Source organism: Xiphophorus maculatus, chromosome 11 (genome assembly GCF_002775205.1).
Source record: "Xiphophorus maculatus strain JP 163 A chromosome 11, X_maculatus-5.0-male, whole genome shotgun sequence".
Classification (NCBI taxonomy): Eukaryota; Metazoa; Chordata; class Actinopteri; order Cyprinodontiformes; family Poeciliidae; genus Xiphophorus; species Xiphophorus maculatus.
Window position 1 is genome coordinate 626,394 of NC_036453.1, and position 15,736 is coordinate 642,129.

General features: G+C 38.3%; 1 protein-coding gene across 1 annotated transcript in view; it reads right to left on the minus strand.

Moving 5' to 3' along the window:
• Positions 1 to 15,736, minus strand: part of LOC102234204 (niban-like protein 1) — a 43,301-nt gene that overhangs the window by 2,370 nt on the left and 25,195 nt on the right. The window contains exons 6-13 of the mRNA XM_023342803.1: positions 8,133 to 8,248; positions 7,232 to 7,336; positions 5,909 to 6,071; positions 3,955 to 4,142; positions 3,673 to 3,828; positions 2,395 to 2,508; positions 1,470 to 1,577; positions 1,223 to 1,334 (exon numbers count right to left, since the gene is read on the minus strand). Coding sequence (XP_023198571.1) covers positions 1,223 to 1,334; positions 1,470 to 1,577; positions 2,395 to 2,508; positions 3,673 to 3,828; positions 3,955 to 4,142; positions 5,909 to 6,071; positions 7,232 to 7,336; positions 8,133 to 8,248 — 1,062 coding nt within the window. The remainder of the gene's footprint in view (positions 1 to 1,222; positions 1,335 to 1,469; positions 1,578 to 2,394; positions 2,509 to 3,672; positions 3,829 to 3,954; positions 4,143 to 5,908; positions 6,072 to 7,231; positions 7,337 to 8,132; positions 8,249 to 15,736) is intronic.

Below are 15,736 nucleotides of genomic sequence, written 5' to 3' on the forward strand. Positions count from 1 at the left end.
CTTGTTATTCTTTCACATCATGAGTTCTCCAAGAAGCCATGTTAAAACAGGCTCCAAAGTTTTAAGGCCTTCCACTTGATTTTTTTAATCCAGATTATCTGTCTGATGCTGTACTGTCATGACATAGCGACAGCTTTAACAAATATGTAAAAATATATTTCTTTGTAAAAGCTATGAACCCAAGCTCTAAAATGAGGCCAACATGTTTTGAAGAGTGCTGAGTTGAATAAGCTTTCCTGAAGATATTCTGTTTCATGTTTTCAGCTGACAGCTTGACTTACTGGGGCCATGTACCTTGTCAATTTATCTGACAATTCTGTCTTCAACTGAATATGCATTTACATATTCACATATATAGGAATTTATTTTAGATGTATAAACAATTAAATTTTTTCTAAACAATGCCAATCTGAAAATGTATTATTATTTTAGCTATTTTATTACATTTTAAATGTACTTTTTAGGAGTAGTTTTACAATACCGCCCTTCTAAATTTTACTTGAGTAATATTGTTATGAAGAATCAATCTTTCTAAAGTAAAAATTCTGTACACACTGTCAGCAACTTCACTAAATGAACAACAGACTGAGAATGCACCAGACACAAAAAGATACAATAAATATCACTGGAAGTACTTTACCTTGTTCTAACACACATGTAACATGACATATGTATTAGCTTAATATGTTTTATATTGAAAAAAATATACTTAGAATAGTGTTTTATGTGGCTCAAATTGTTTTTGAGGATTTATGATTCATTTGTATTTTTGTCATTTTAAAATACTAAACTTTGCACATAACTTTATATTTTTGTTTGTCTGATAACATTTTAAAAATTTAAATCAGATGTTCTGATGAGTTACTTGGTACTCAAGTAGCACCAAATACTTTTTACTCATTGAGTAAATTTTTTTGGATGGTTACTTTTATTTCAGTAAAAATATGTTGAAGTAATGTTTCCCTTACTTGAGTAAAAAGTTTTGGCTACTCTATCCACCTGTGACAGTGCTATGACCTTCCATATCCAAATATGTATGACAAGTCCTTTAAAGAAACAACAAATGTGACCATATAAGGAAGAGCTGCCACAACTGTTTCCTGACCAGTCATAGCCAAGATATGCCATTACAATCTGTACCTGGCGTGAGCAATATAAATTTATATTGCATATAAAATAATATAAACCTAAAAAAACAAATAAAACACATTAGAAGACTGACCCATCATGATGTCCTTCATGACTGAGTGCAGAACCACTTCTTCAAAGATGTTCTCCACCAGGATAAACCGGGAAAAGTCCTCAAAGATCAGCTCCTGGAAGCGGGGAAGCTCCTGGTGTTCAAAACAAGAAAAGTCAGAACGTCTTCATATCTAAAGTTACAATTACTAAACAGTGGCCATCTTTTCAAAACACACCATGCATCACCATCATCGTGTCCTCTGCTCAAATAAATGTAATAGACTTACTGAAGCACAGGATGGGGTGAGCTGCTTCAGCATGTAGGGGATGAAGATCTGGAGGAGAGCCTCGCGGAAGAAACGCTTTCTCACTGTACTGCTGTCATAGTCAAATTTCTGAAGAAACAAGCACAGAAGAAACTAGAAAACGCTAAAGGTTCCATCAGGGACATTCCTTATTAGCATCAAAGAGTGAGTACCGAGTGTTTGGGAATAAGTGATAGTACGTAAAGGGGACATATCATACAAAATTCACTTTTTTGGTCCTTAAATAAATGTTTTGTATTTTGAGTGTCTAAGATTGCAAAAAATTAAATCTACTCTCTTCTGGTGCTGTGTAGACATCTTCATATTCTTTTTGGATTCTATTTTTCAGTCTGTTTATTTGTCTCTATTGCTATAATGTTTTCTTGTCCAAGACGTCTCTATATTTGCTGTGGAACTGCTAAACAAGGTCTGAAAATGTGTGCTCTTGGATTATGGCAGAACAATTCCTCCATAAGTGGAGTCAGGACTGCACAGTAAAAAAAAATAAATAAATAACCACTCAAATATCAATCTTTTATTTATCAAAAATACAAGCGATCAGAATCAGAAGAATAAACAGGTCATTATCATGAAAGCTTCTCATCTAGTATCTGTAAAGCAGAATACACAATTAATTGCTTCTTTATAAAGGTACAGGGGCACAGATCAAAATTCTACCTAAAAATCCTCAATAACCCACAGCTGCTGTTGTGTTATGTCAATAGGCTAGTAAACAAAGAACAGCTGGTTGGTTTATTTTTAATATGAAAATTTCCAGCATGAAAATAAGAACTGGATTTATGAGCAATGGATGCCTGAAGAAGCATGGTTTTATCACCAGTATGCAGGGGTGTGTGCACGCGCGTGGGTGTGTGTGTGTGTGTGTGCGTGGGCAAGTGTGCTGTACCTTTATAACTCTGTCCTGACACCGCTGGATGGTGTTACACAGATCCTCAGGACCCTGAGATTCCAGACTTTGGTGGAGGATTTGTTCAAATGTATACACCGCATCGTCCATTTGCTGAGGATAAACATTTGCAATAAGACAGACATCTTCCCTTCTGTGACTTCTTCAGAAAACAATATTTCAATAATTGTTTTGCTTAAGTAAAAGGCAAAAAAAGTAATTTGATCCAAAGTTTATTTGATGGGGTGTGCATAAGACTGACATGATACTGTCATAAACATGACATAACACATCAATCAGATTTTATTTGTACAGCACCTTTTGGCAACAATGCATTTCAAAGTCCTTTACATCATGTAAACGCAAAAATACAAAGTCATAGAACACACAGTCAACAACATTACATTTTGCACATCAGATTATTGATTAATGTTTCATGATTAGGTTTCAAAAACAAGTCTAAACGGCTGAGTTTTCAGTCTAGATTTAAAGGAACTCAGTGTTTCTGAGCTACTTGTTATGAACATGAAGGAGTCTTTATGAATGTTTGACTGTTGTCATGAAGTGTCATTAGTAAATAATGACACTTTAAATGCAAAGTTGCATTACAACTCGTAATAAAAGTCCATCACAATGGTCAACTTTGCATTAAAAGTGTCATTATTTACTGAATGACACTTCATGACAACAGTCATAGACATTCATGAACACTCCAGCTTCATGACAGGTGTTAAGTCATGTTTATGAACATGTAATGTCAGTTTTATGCATACCCCATCAAATAAATAAAGTGTTTCCAAAGTTTAATCTAAAGCTTAGGCCATGTTCTTATGTGTTCAAACAATGCAAAGAAATAAAGTTTTAATTATCTAATGACCTCGGGTCAAACAGCTGTCACACACTGACCTCATTTCACCCTAATCCACACACTGATGACAATGTGTGGTATCCTATAATACCTCCCAAGCTGCTTCCCAGTCTGCTACTCAGTGTTAAATATGCATTACAGTAAGGTCAGTACATTAGAATCTCTTCAGTTTTGAAATCAGAAATTGGAGCGTGAATTCTAGACTTAATCTATTTCTTCCCAAGTTGCAGAGTTTGGACTTTAGCTGTACAAAATGTCTGATGGCATTCTGAGAAGCCCTAGACCTTAAGGACCCATTCTATTTCACCTCCACTACTACAAGTGCAGGCTGCAATGTGCCAATCTGGACACTTGGTGGCAATAAGTCCTATGGTGCTCCTTCAATATCAGCATAAGAATCAGATTGTTACCTTTCTCATGAGGATTTGGGCCCTTTGAACAAACACTGAGGGGCTGGAGACGTCAAATCGCTGCTGCAGCCCCTCCAGACTCAGCTGCTCCACCTTTTCATAGCAGCTCTGCATCTTCACTGGGTGGAAGGCCAGCATGGAGATCTTCTCCATGTGCTGGGGAGAAAAGAACAGGAGGGGTCAGGTGTGTGGGACATCAGATTATTGTTGTTGTTATGACAACAAATGGATGCATTTGGGATGGAACCAATAGAGGTATAAATTGTTGGTTCTCCAGCTCACCTGTGCTACAGTCTCCTTTGTACCGTTATTGAGGCTGTTTTTGCTCATGTCCACCAGCTCCCTGAAGAAAACATCACGGACCTCAAAGAAGCCTCGGCTGGTGGGCTCCATCAGGGCATCTAGAATGGAGCTGATGTAAGGCTGGATGCTCACCTTCAGTAACTTCTCAGCCTTAGGAAGAACCACAGCTGCAGGAGAACAGGGAATGTTAGAAATAGGTTTGAGCCAGTTTTTAAAAAAAAAGAAAGAATCAATCAATAAGCCTTCTGTTCAGAGAAAATTAACAGTCTATGGACATGAGCAGTCTGAATACATTGGCTGAAATAAGTGATAAAGTTCCTCCTTAATAATGTGAAAGTCTAATAAAGTTGTAAAGCTGTAGCAGCTAGTTCTACAAGCTGTTCACACACAGACAAAAAATACAGGCGGAACAAATGATTAATAAGCGGCAGTGCATCAGATATTTGGCATATGCAGCATATCATATGCTTCATATTTGTTCTTCATATCTTAATCTTCCTTTGACCTCATCCCAGGTTGGTTCATAATAATCTACTTAACAGATCTCTGCAGTGAAATAAAAACAGCTGAAGCTAAAAAGCCTTTCACACACAGAGTGTGAAAAATGCTGCTAATCTGCTTTTTTCTATTGCACTACAATGGCAGGGAGCTGATAGATAACTGAAGGTAAATGTTTGCTAAAGGTGACTGTGTAAACAGTGTGTTGACAGTAAAAGTATTTTAATGATGAAAGTATCAGAAAAGGAAAGTTTGTAGATACTTTCACTACTATACTAATGCGTCTAGAAAGAAATAATCCTCTAATCTAGAACAGACTTGATTTTTATTCAGAATTTGATGGTGCACTTAAAAATATTAATTTAAGTTAGCAGCAAACAAGTGAGATAAAACTGAGTGATTATACAAAAAGAATGGATAGTTTCAATATAAACCATCACACTATCAGTGTCAAAGCCACATATATCATTTTAAACTGCAGCAAAAAGTAATTGCATTTGTGTAGTAAAGGTTTCAGCACCAAGATAATAAATAGTGTCTGACATTATAAGATAGAGAAATTTTTGCTGCTATTGTACCACTTTCTCAAACAATTTTGCAAACATCCACACCCAAATAAAATGTCAAGAGTTGTCAGCAGCAGCCATTTTAAAACTGCAGAAATGTTCTAAGATCTATTACAGCCTCTTCCTTAGTCTCAGAGGTCAATATATGGATTTAGGAGCTCCAGAGTATAGCATTATTATAGGTATGAAAAGCTCTTGTCAGGCTTAGTTATATTAGTTATCAGTTACTATTTATATTTTTGGAACTTTTAGAAAAATATGGTTTCTAAATATTTGATCAAAGTGTCACTATGTCTTGACAGTATTAAAGCTACTCCACCTCTTCCATGAGCTACTATGATCGTCTGAGAAAATGAACTGTTCCCAGTCAAAAACAACCAATCAGAGCCAGGAGGAGGGCCAATCAACCTTGTGAACACACTGCTCAATGTGCTAATCGTGGAGAAACAACTGTTAGAGGAAACTGTTTATCTGCCATCACCGGTGACCATGTTAACTAGGCTGAGCATTCCTGACAGACTCTGCTGTAGTGAATCAGATGTAAGTTAGCAGAGAGTGAGAGGGAGGGTCTGAGCAGGGCATACACTAGGGTAATTGACAGTGCTAAGACCCTCTTTCTGGCTCTGATAGGTTGTTTCTGTCGGAGCTGTGTATTTGTTCAGATGACAGCAAAGGCAAAGCAGCTCAGTTTTTTTCACAGATTTTCTGATTTACATTATACTGTCACAACATAAGGATAGTTTTAACAAATATGCAAAAAACTTGATCAAAGTCAGTTCATTTTAAATAATCTTTTTTTTAAATAGCAGCCACAGAAACCCTTAAAGACACTGATCACCCAGGAAAAGGAACAGGCTGATGCTGCTGACCTTTGATCTTGTTGGTGACGTGCTCCTTGGATGTGATGATCTGATCCATATCTGTTCGTATGAAAGCTTCCAGAGAGGAGCTCGCTCCTTCACATTTGTGCACCACAGCTTCATACTGGCTCTGACACTGGCTCTGCACCATCCCATACACCGCATCTGTGATCTGCACACCGAACACACACAGCTGAAGGATTACACTCCTGTAACAGCGGTACTGGTTTTAAATTGGCCTAAATCAGGCCATGACCCTCTTTAATAGCAAGTTTTTCTAAACAAATGCACAAACTGCAGTTAGACATACAGTAAGTACAATGACTAAAAGTTACAATCACTGGCCACTCTGTGAGGTACACCTGGAAAAGGTCTAGCCAGTCAACTGAAGCCATTGATCCATCTCGATGTGATGTTGATTTGATGTTCAGACTATGCATCAAGATGGTGGAGAAATGTAACACAAGTGATGTTGAGAATGGCAGGGTTTGGTACCCATGGCGATGGCCTGAGTAGTTCCAAACTTTCTAAGCTACTGGACGTTTTACACAAAACCATCTGTGATTTACAGATCTGTATGAGAGAAGAGTCAAAGAATACCAAGTGAGCACCGGCTGGATGAAAACACCTTGTGGATGTCAGATCTCAGCTCGACCTGACTTAGTCTTGTGAGCATGACATGCTGGACATGCCATGCTGAAAAGCTTTTTTGGCCCTTCTCCAGTTGGAAGATGGGCATGATCTGTGTCCCCAACTAAATATTGATTCAAGGACCATGCCCATCCCGTATGGATACAATGATACCTACTTCCAGCAAGATAATGCACCTGGTCACAAAGCTCAAACAATATCAAACTGGCTTTCCTGAGCATGGCAATGAATCAACTGTCCCATAATGGCCTCCAGTCACCAGATCTCAATCCAATAGAGCACCTTTTGGGTGTGGTAGAATGAGGGATTTGTATCATGCATGAGATTCCTGTGAATATGGACAAGATGTTCTGAGGAATGTTTCAAACCTCCTAGGTTGGTTGAAACTAAGGTAAGCGGGGCCCAACTGCTCTTGCAAGAAGTACCTAATAAAGTGGCCAATGAGTGTAATTTCTTAATAGTTTTTAAGAATCATTTCTATAAAATAAAACAGATCTAAAACTGATCATGAAAACATGACAAAGGAGTAAAGCAAAAGAAAGAGTAACAAACCAAAGAGTTTAAATTGATAATTTTTCTAATTTTGGAAAAAATAGGGGTATAAAAGACATAAAACATAATTTAAGCTATGAATATTTTTTGTTAAACCCAAAGCTGAAGACAAGTGATGGAGTGTCTCACCAGCATCCAGTTCCTCTGCCTCTCATGCAGTTTTCCTTTGAGGCGAGGGGAGATGAGCTCCCGCAGTTCAGGCAGGAGGTTCTCCATCACCAGGTTAGACAGGATCTGCAAGGAATCCTGTAGTTGAGCCAGTCTGCCAGTCTGGCTCAACTGGCAGACTGTGTGTTCACCAAGATTCAGAAACTGGAGTATCATGGTAGAACATCTGTGCACTGGCAAAATGGTGCCACCTGCATGAGGTCAGGGGATGAACAGACTACTGTTTTCCTAATTACTTCCATTGGCAGCGCTTATTCTGACAATCTGCTAAAAAAGATTTTACCCTTTAATTCTCACCTAGCACATTAAAACAGATTGTTGTGAAGCTCAAAACGTTGACTTTTATTTTTTCATTAGTAAAAACAGCAGCAGAAAAAGAAGCTAAAATATCCCAAGAGTCACACTGCAGTTTCTCTAATGTATGCAACTAGAACAATACAATACAAATCTTCGAATTCCATTATGACTTCTGATTTTGATCTGCATCCAAAAAATATAAGAAGCTCCTCTGGAGATGCTTCAGACTCACAATATCTTTAAAAACAGCTCACAGCAGAAAGATGTCACAGTGTAATAGTAATACTAAAACATAAATCAGTTGTCATATAAAGATAACTACTGTAGTTGAATTCTCCTATTGTAACAGTTGGATTGATGAACTACAAACATGTCTAGGTTTGTGTTTTAATTTGGAGAATCAACCTGTAGTTTTAGCTGTGTTCAGCTATTTCAATTGTAATAAACAAAAGCTTTCATATCTACCATGAGATCCAAACCAAATACTCTCATCCCCAACTCAGAACACACATGGTGAGTCACTGGTATGTGGCAGAAATATGGTCATACATTCAGTATGTTTTACCTGTGACGGTACACCACACATCATCTCCCAGGTGCCAAAGTGCCCTTGAGCCTGGCGGTAAAGTCGGACTGTGTCAGTAAAAGCTGGCGTTTGGACTTCATGTTCCTCAGACAAACCTAAAAACAGAAAATGAACAGTGTTTAGCAGCTTGGTGTGTGTGCGCTCTTCTTTTGGCAGCTTGGAAGGAACTGAAAAATATTAGTCATTGCATTTTTTGGCATTAGGATCGCATTGAGACATGACTGAAGGTGGGAAACGTGAGAGAGGTACCTAAAATTATTCAACCACCACAGCAAATTAAGTTTTCTGTAAAATAAACAGTGTTCTATTTTGATTTTGTTTATTGCAATTGAATAGTTCAATTGCAATAAAACTACAGGTTGTTATCTGAATTAAAACACAAAATGACACTTTCCATGGAATCTTTCCCTTTCATGACAACCATGATAGAGAGATAAAGATAGAGAGATAGATATTAACAGAAAACTTGCATATATAAACCTATCCATCATATAGGTAGATAGGTTGCCACAATCTAGGGTTTGCACCAACTAGTTGATTCTTTACTCTGCAAAGACTTTTTACGGGTTCAGTGGACTAGTCGCAATCACGTAACAAAACAAATTTTTTCAAGAAAATTAAAGAAAGTGAAGTAGGTGAGTTTGTCAGACAGCTCAAATTGTATAAAAATGTAAGTAATTTACCAAAGAAAAACTGAAAATTCCAGCCAGGGCTACCTGGAGTCTGACTCCCGTCCCCGGTTCACTGGCCCCATGCCTCTCTCTCCAATTCCATTCTCCCTGCCCCCTTCCTGTCTGACTGCTGTCAAATAAAGCCAACTAGTGCTGAAAAACATTCTCTAAAAAAAGACTAATGTAATGTGCGACAATGTGACATGATGTCGGGCTATTTTATCCATCCAACTGACCAGCATCACTCTGCGTATTGAAACTTCTAACCTGGCAGCTTTACACTCTTATAAAAATACAGTTTAACAACATCTGGAAACAAAGTTCAAGTTGCATTCCGAGGATCTGATAAAGGCGATCTCTGCCGCCGTCTGCAAGTCGGTTCATCTTGCAGAGAACTTGGAGCTCCAAGTTGCTGTGAAGCATTTTGCGCTTATGTCACTGTAATTAATCTACTTCGGCTCGACTTTTATCAAGCTGCAGTCATCCTTAAAAAATATTAAGTCGTCCAACCCCTAATCGATAATAGCCACACAGGAACACCCAGTAGAAGGAAACAAACGCCCCCAGTACAACACTTTCATTCTTTTGGCTGAAACAGTACATTTTTGTTCCGTGTGACCAGAGAATGATTTGCAAGCGAGCAGAGAGGCCTGCTTCAAGCAAAGACAAGTTTTGAGCGTGAGGAGGAAGTTTTGAGAAAGCACAATGTCTGCTGTGACTATTTGAAAGAGAGCAGAAGTTTTGAGAACAAGCATTACAAGTTTTGAGAAGAAAGACTTGAAGTCCTGCTTTCAAACTGAAAATGTATGCGCTCAAATTATGGCAGAAAAATTACCCCATCAAAGCATCACTGCTATTCTTTGCAGGTTTTATATTCAACATACCACTGCTAAATAAAGAAGACTTTTGTGATGTCTCTAGGTTAGCAGCGGTATACTTCTAGTACATTTTGAGGTTTGAGGGAGCTGGAGGCCTTCAGCATTTAGCATGCAACTTACTGCAGAAAATAAAACTTCGGCCAATACTGCCACCAAGTCTGACTGAAAACTTGTGATTAACTCCAAATTACACTGCCTGCTAAGTATTCTGCTGTACTTTCTCCATCTGCCACTGTGTGGTGTGGTTACCTTTTCCACAGATTCAGTTTCTAACCGAACATTCATGGCCTTTACTGTCTTTTTGTGTTCCTTTCCTTGTTCATACAAGGCAGTGATCTTTTCACTTAACATTTTGGACAATAACTCAATGAAACAATAATGGAAACTGTCCCAGCATTTCAAGTTGTTCCACATCAAACAACTGATGAAAATAATAAAGCTGTCAACAGGATGCATCAAGGGAAACCAAACAATTGAAGTAATTGATTGACAAGGACAATTTAGTGTTCAATTTGGAAATGATTGCAATATTAGCGTTATTTAAATTACTTTTTTGGCACTTGTACACTGCAAACACCTGAAAAAAGTTACGTTGTTTGCAGTTGCCAAACTCCACAATCAAGAAAAAACAAAAAACCCCGAAGCTGTGTAGCTTTATTACTCAATACAGCCGTTCAGAGCAATGGTCTAAGCTCAGAGACCTAACTACTAAACTACTGACAGAACTCACAAAGTCACAGCAGACTAAAGAACTGAAAACATCACCAACACTGTAAAGTGACAATATCTAGATCAAGAAGTGGCATGGCCTCTTGAAAAGGCGTCAGTAGAACAAGCCCTCACTGATCAAATCAAGATTTTATCTTGATTCACATGAACCAAAGACAAAAATGAAAGACAAACAAGCAGGTCGAGCAGGTTTTCAGGAGACAAGTCACTTACATTAAGCTAAAGATTCCGTAAAAAAACAAACAAAACACCCTTCAGATGTTCATCTGCCATACTTTACAGACAGGCAATTGATTGGACACTTGTCAGATATTTCAAACTAATCTTATATTTAAAGAAGATACACACCCCCTCCCCTTGTTCCAGTTCCACTGCACTGTTGGAAGGGTTTTTTCAAATAAGATGTGACTCAGGAATATCAGTTTACAATGACTGGCTGGTATTTGTGCTCTGTTAGATGCCATAGCTCTGTAATATCAGCAAAGCGTACTAAAGCCAACCAAGATTTAATCCATTAAGGTGTTCAAACAAGTTGAGGCATCTTTTAAAAGTAAGTTCTCACATAGAGGGTGGGAGTGACATGGAAGCATTCCCACCCCTTCATTTTTATAGGAACAAAGGTCCGATACCCTATCAGGAGGAACAGGGTATCGACTCTGACAATGTATTCAAACACGACTCCATAAACACAATTCGTTGTTTAATGAATGTGTCTTATAGTTGCCTCAATACAATAAAATTACATTACTCTCAATGTGAAGAAAACATAAGCATCTTCTGTTAGTGGTTCATACAGTAAACCACTGTGATGGTGGTTTTATTTTGAAAGGAAATGATCCTTGTTCCACCTTCCACAAAGACAGCATGTTGTAATAAAAGGCTGCAGTCATAAAGTGGCATACTAAATTACTGGAGTGTAATTACTGGGTGTTGTGGGTTTGTAATGACCTGGTGTGTCACTGACAACCCTCTGCTAAGAATCAGTTTGGTGAGCTGAGGTGAGCCAATGGAGAGTCTGAGCTCATATTTCATCCAGCAGCGTGTCATGCCTAAAACACTAATGTCAACATTACTTATGGCTTCTTCGCCAATCACCACTGTAGGCATTAGGGAGCGAACTTTACAGATTTATATGCTACAGAAATAATACCACTACATAAAAAACAGCAGTTAAAAAAGACGCTGTATACACATATAGAGAGGTGTGTGAGAAAAGTAAAGTGTCTTAAAAAAGTATGAGTACCCCTGAAGATTTTTCATATTTGGTCACTTTACTTTACAAACCACAATAGGATTGTTGGATTTTATTACTGAAATATTGATAGAGCAATACAAAAAAGTGCATATATGTGAAGTGGAACAAACAATATACATGGTTTTCAAATTCTCTGACAAATAATATCTGAAAACCAAGGTAAGCAGTTGCATTCTCATCCACCCTCACAGCCAAAACTTTATACAATCACATTTAGGGGACGGAGGGGCAAACCTCTACCAGCTGATTAGGAAAAGCATCCCCATCACATGATGCTGCCAGCACCATGTTTTACCATGAGGATGATATGTTCATGGTAATGGAAGCATCTTGCAATTTGGTCTAAATGTTCATCTGACTACAGAAACTTTTGTTGTGCTTCATATAATTGGTTCACAACAACTGCAAACAGGATGACTATGGCTTCCTTTTAATAACGTCAGTCTCATTGATATTATTGTATCTTTACACAGTAATGCATGACTAACAGTTGTCCTATTAACAGATTGTCCCACCTGAGCTGTGGAGCTCTGCAGCTCTTCCAGTTATCTTAGGCATTTGTCTACTGTTTGTGGTTGTAACATGAGAGCAAGCAAAAGAAGTTAAAGGGGCACCGTAGGAATTAGCCACCCTACCATCTGAAGGATAAAATATGGTATTAAATTGTCAGAGTGACGTAGAATGGGAATTTAAAAACTCTCCTCCAAAGCAATGCAATAAGTATTTCAGAGACAACCAACAAGAGGCCTAGCCAGAGGATTTTGTCTGAAGCTGTACTCCCCTCTGAGCTCTTACTGTTTATCCATCTTACTACTTAAAGATGGATGAACAACGCTGGGTGAGCAGTCTACAAGCATTATGAGCATGCTTATGTTACAAGTTATATAACTGAAGTGTAAATTTATTTGGGCATGTTAGCAGTTCAGGGTTGAGGTGTTTATCCATTCTACATCTTACCTTTTACAGTCAGTACTGCCTACTATGTACTGATTCACCCATTTGGCTGCAAAACTCAAATTTATAGACCAAGTTGAACTAAAGGACAGCTGCTAGTCCTTAAGGCTAAGATCTGACTGCTTTAGCACAAACATACTAGGATGAACTGACATTATGAACCTTCATACCTGGAGAAGTCATTTTTCCAAAACCACTCTGTGACTGTTGGGAAACATAAGAAAAATACAATCTATAGTTCCAACATCACTGACTAAACAATTACAGAACCACCAGAAAGTCACTATATGCTGTCATTCAAAGTTGTACGTTTTAATCTGCTGCCTGCACTAATTAAGACAGCAGCTCCAAACTGTGGAGTAACTGTAGGTCTTTAGTAAACACCTGGACATGTTAGTCCATAAAAACTGTTAGTTAAAAGGGCCTTTGCTAAAGCAAGCAGCAGCAGCGAAGTAAGAACAAAGCTCCTGTTATGTCTAGGCCAGGGCCCATACATTGCACAGTGAACCGAGAACATTACTGATCAGGGAAATGTGTTTGTGCATCAAACAAAAGATTTACATTCTTTCACACTTTCAGTCGCATGCTATTTTCTCACAGAGTTTAATAAAATTTCTGGAGAGCAAATTACATGTTTTTCTCTCAAAAATACAATGACATGCCTTAGTGAAGTAAAAGGAGTGCAGCCTGAATTGTTCATGGTACCTGTGAGATGCTATCCATATTATCATAAGCCAATAGATACAACAGAAAGCATTGGCAGGATGTTTGTCTGAACAGGAGGTATTAAGTGCTTTGGTTCAATAGTATGCTTTCTCATGGAATCGGACAAATTACTCCTCAATCCTATCGATCCTGCGCTCTGGCTGAAACACCAGTTTGTGAAAGTGGAGTAGTTGAGGCTATTCTCAACATAAATAACACACCCATGGATTTCTGATCACTCACACAATATTTTCATGTTGAGAGGTGGTCAAAATGTTTGTCAGGAGGCTTGTGACAAAAAGGGATGAAGGACATGAGGCAGAGGACAAAACGACATGATGTTCATCATGCAACTGCGGCAATAAAAACTGAAGTCTCCACTTTGGCCCAACCATGCAGAGCCCTTAAGAGTAAGATGATATTATGAAAAGTGAGATGTGGAGATATTAGTGCACAGAGCACAGAAACATCAATGGTCCTAAAGTGTGTGTCTAAACTGAGAAATTCTGTGCATAATGAGCCACACCATTGGTGCCGACATCCTGGTTGCTTCTTCTGTAAGCACACAGAGCTGTGATCACACTGAAGCCACTTACATGATGTGAATGAAAAAAAATTAAAGGAAGGTTGGTGGTTGAGTCTTTTCATTGCAAAGGGCTGATCTGAAAGGGGCAAATGAGGCCTTTCTTTTACAGCTGACACAGCGAACCTTTAGTAAGGGTGATGCAGATGGCTGTAATAGGACCAGCTTTTAGCACTGTTGCCACAGAACTTGAACGTCCCCCGTTGAATCTATGCTGGACGTATTGTCAACATCTAGAGTGTATAAATAAAAAAAATAATCTGAGGATATAAATACTTCATATTTTCTCTTTGGCAAACAAAAATAAGCTGAAAACAGGTCTGCTGTTATTCTGAATGCCATAATAGTGTTAATTACACTCACTGGTCACTTTATTAGGTACACCTTACTAGCCTGTATAACCTCTGCTCCAGTCCGTATCTGTCCACCAACGTGTGCCAGGAATCTCCTCAGACACCTGAAGGTCCTTCTTCAGTGTTTCAGTCAGCTGGTAGTTTTATTTTAAACAGTTTATTTTTTATTTTTAAGTAGAAAAAAAAACTGTTAAAGGAGATGCAACTAAATGTTGCCAAGAGCCTGGATAAAAAACAGCTCTTACAACACAGAGCCATATGAGGGCAGAATAGGCAAGGACAATAGAACTGTTGTGTCTATTATATTACAGACTAAGGAATGAGCCATCACCTCTATCCACTCAACACAAGCAGCTGCAACGTCATCAGCACACATCCCCTGGTTTTGTACCAAATACACAGAAATGAAAAGCACTGTTTAAAGACGATGACTTCACCACTGCTAGGGAAGTTGCTGTATTTCAACAGTTTGCCTCCAGCAGTACGAGCAGTAAACAGACCAAACATTGCTCAATAAGACTGAGCCAGACGGCTCTCATGGTAGACTGAGTTTGGAAGGCTGTGAGCCACTCCTATCAATATGGGTTTTTAGTTTTGAACACCCACAGACGTGATTAAAGAGATTTTGTTTCATTCAGTTCACTCAGTGTTTGTGTCTCATAGGATGTTTGCCTATTTGTAAAGTGTTTCGCTTTACAAATAGGCTAACTGTGACTTACTGGAACTGACAGGTTTCTGGCTGACTGATTCACTACTGCCCTTTGGCTGGTTTCAGGATTCACTTCAGGTTTAATTTCTGAATCACAGAACAAAATTCGGAATGTGGTAAACATCTCTTAACCACAGATATGGAAAAAAAGAGAATATGTAGAACAAGTGGTAAAAGCAGTAAACAGACTTTCTGGAGCTACAAAGCAGTGAATATGTTCAAGATAAATGGACTGCTCAAAGCATTTTACGCCATAAGGTATATTAACAGGAAGGAAGAACAAAAAGCACTATATAAAGCCAGTCCATTCCCTTCCATGAATGCAGAACATTTGGTAGTTTGTTATTTTAGATGAGGTGTGTGTTAACAAAGGGAATTGTTGCTCTGCACCAATCTGAAAAGTTTCTATCTGTCTAAAGTTGGAACAGTTGGTAACAGAAGGAAAATATCTCATAAAATTGGAAATTTTCCCAGGAGTGGATTTCCTGGTAAATTTACCCAGGGATTAGCACACGCATTGTTCAGAAAACTCACAAAAGAAAAAAAACCAACTAAAAGCATGTTTAGTGTTCATGGCAAGACAGTTATAAAAACACTGAACAAGTAGAGAAACCTTCTCTAAGAATATGGTCATGCGAATTAGGCTTCTAGTACTGCATTCGATCAAAAGAAACGACTTTTTAATTAGAATACTTTGGAAATATGAGACCAATGTAGAAATGTTTGGCCAAAGTAAATAGTGTCGC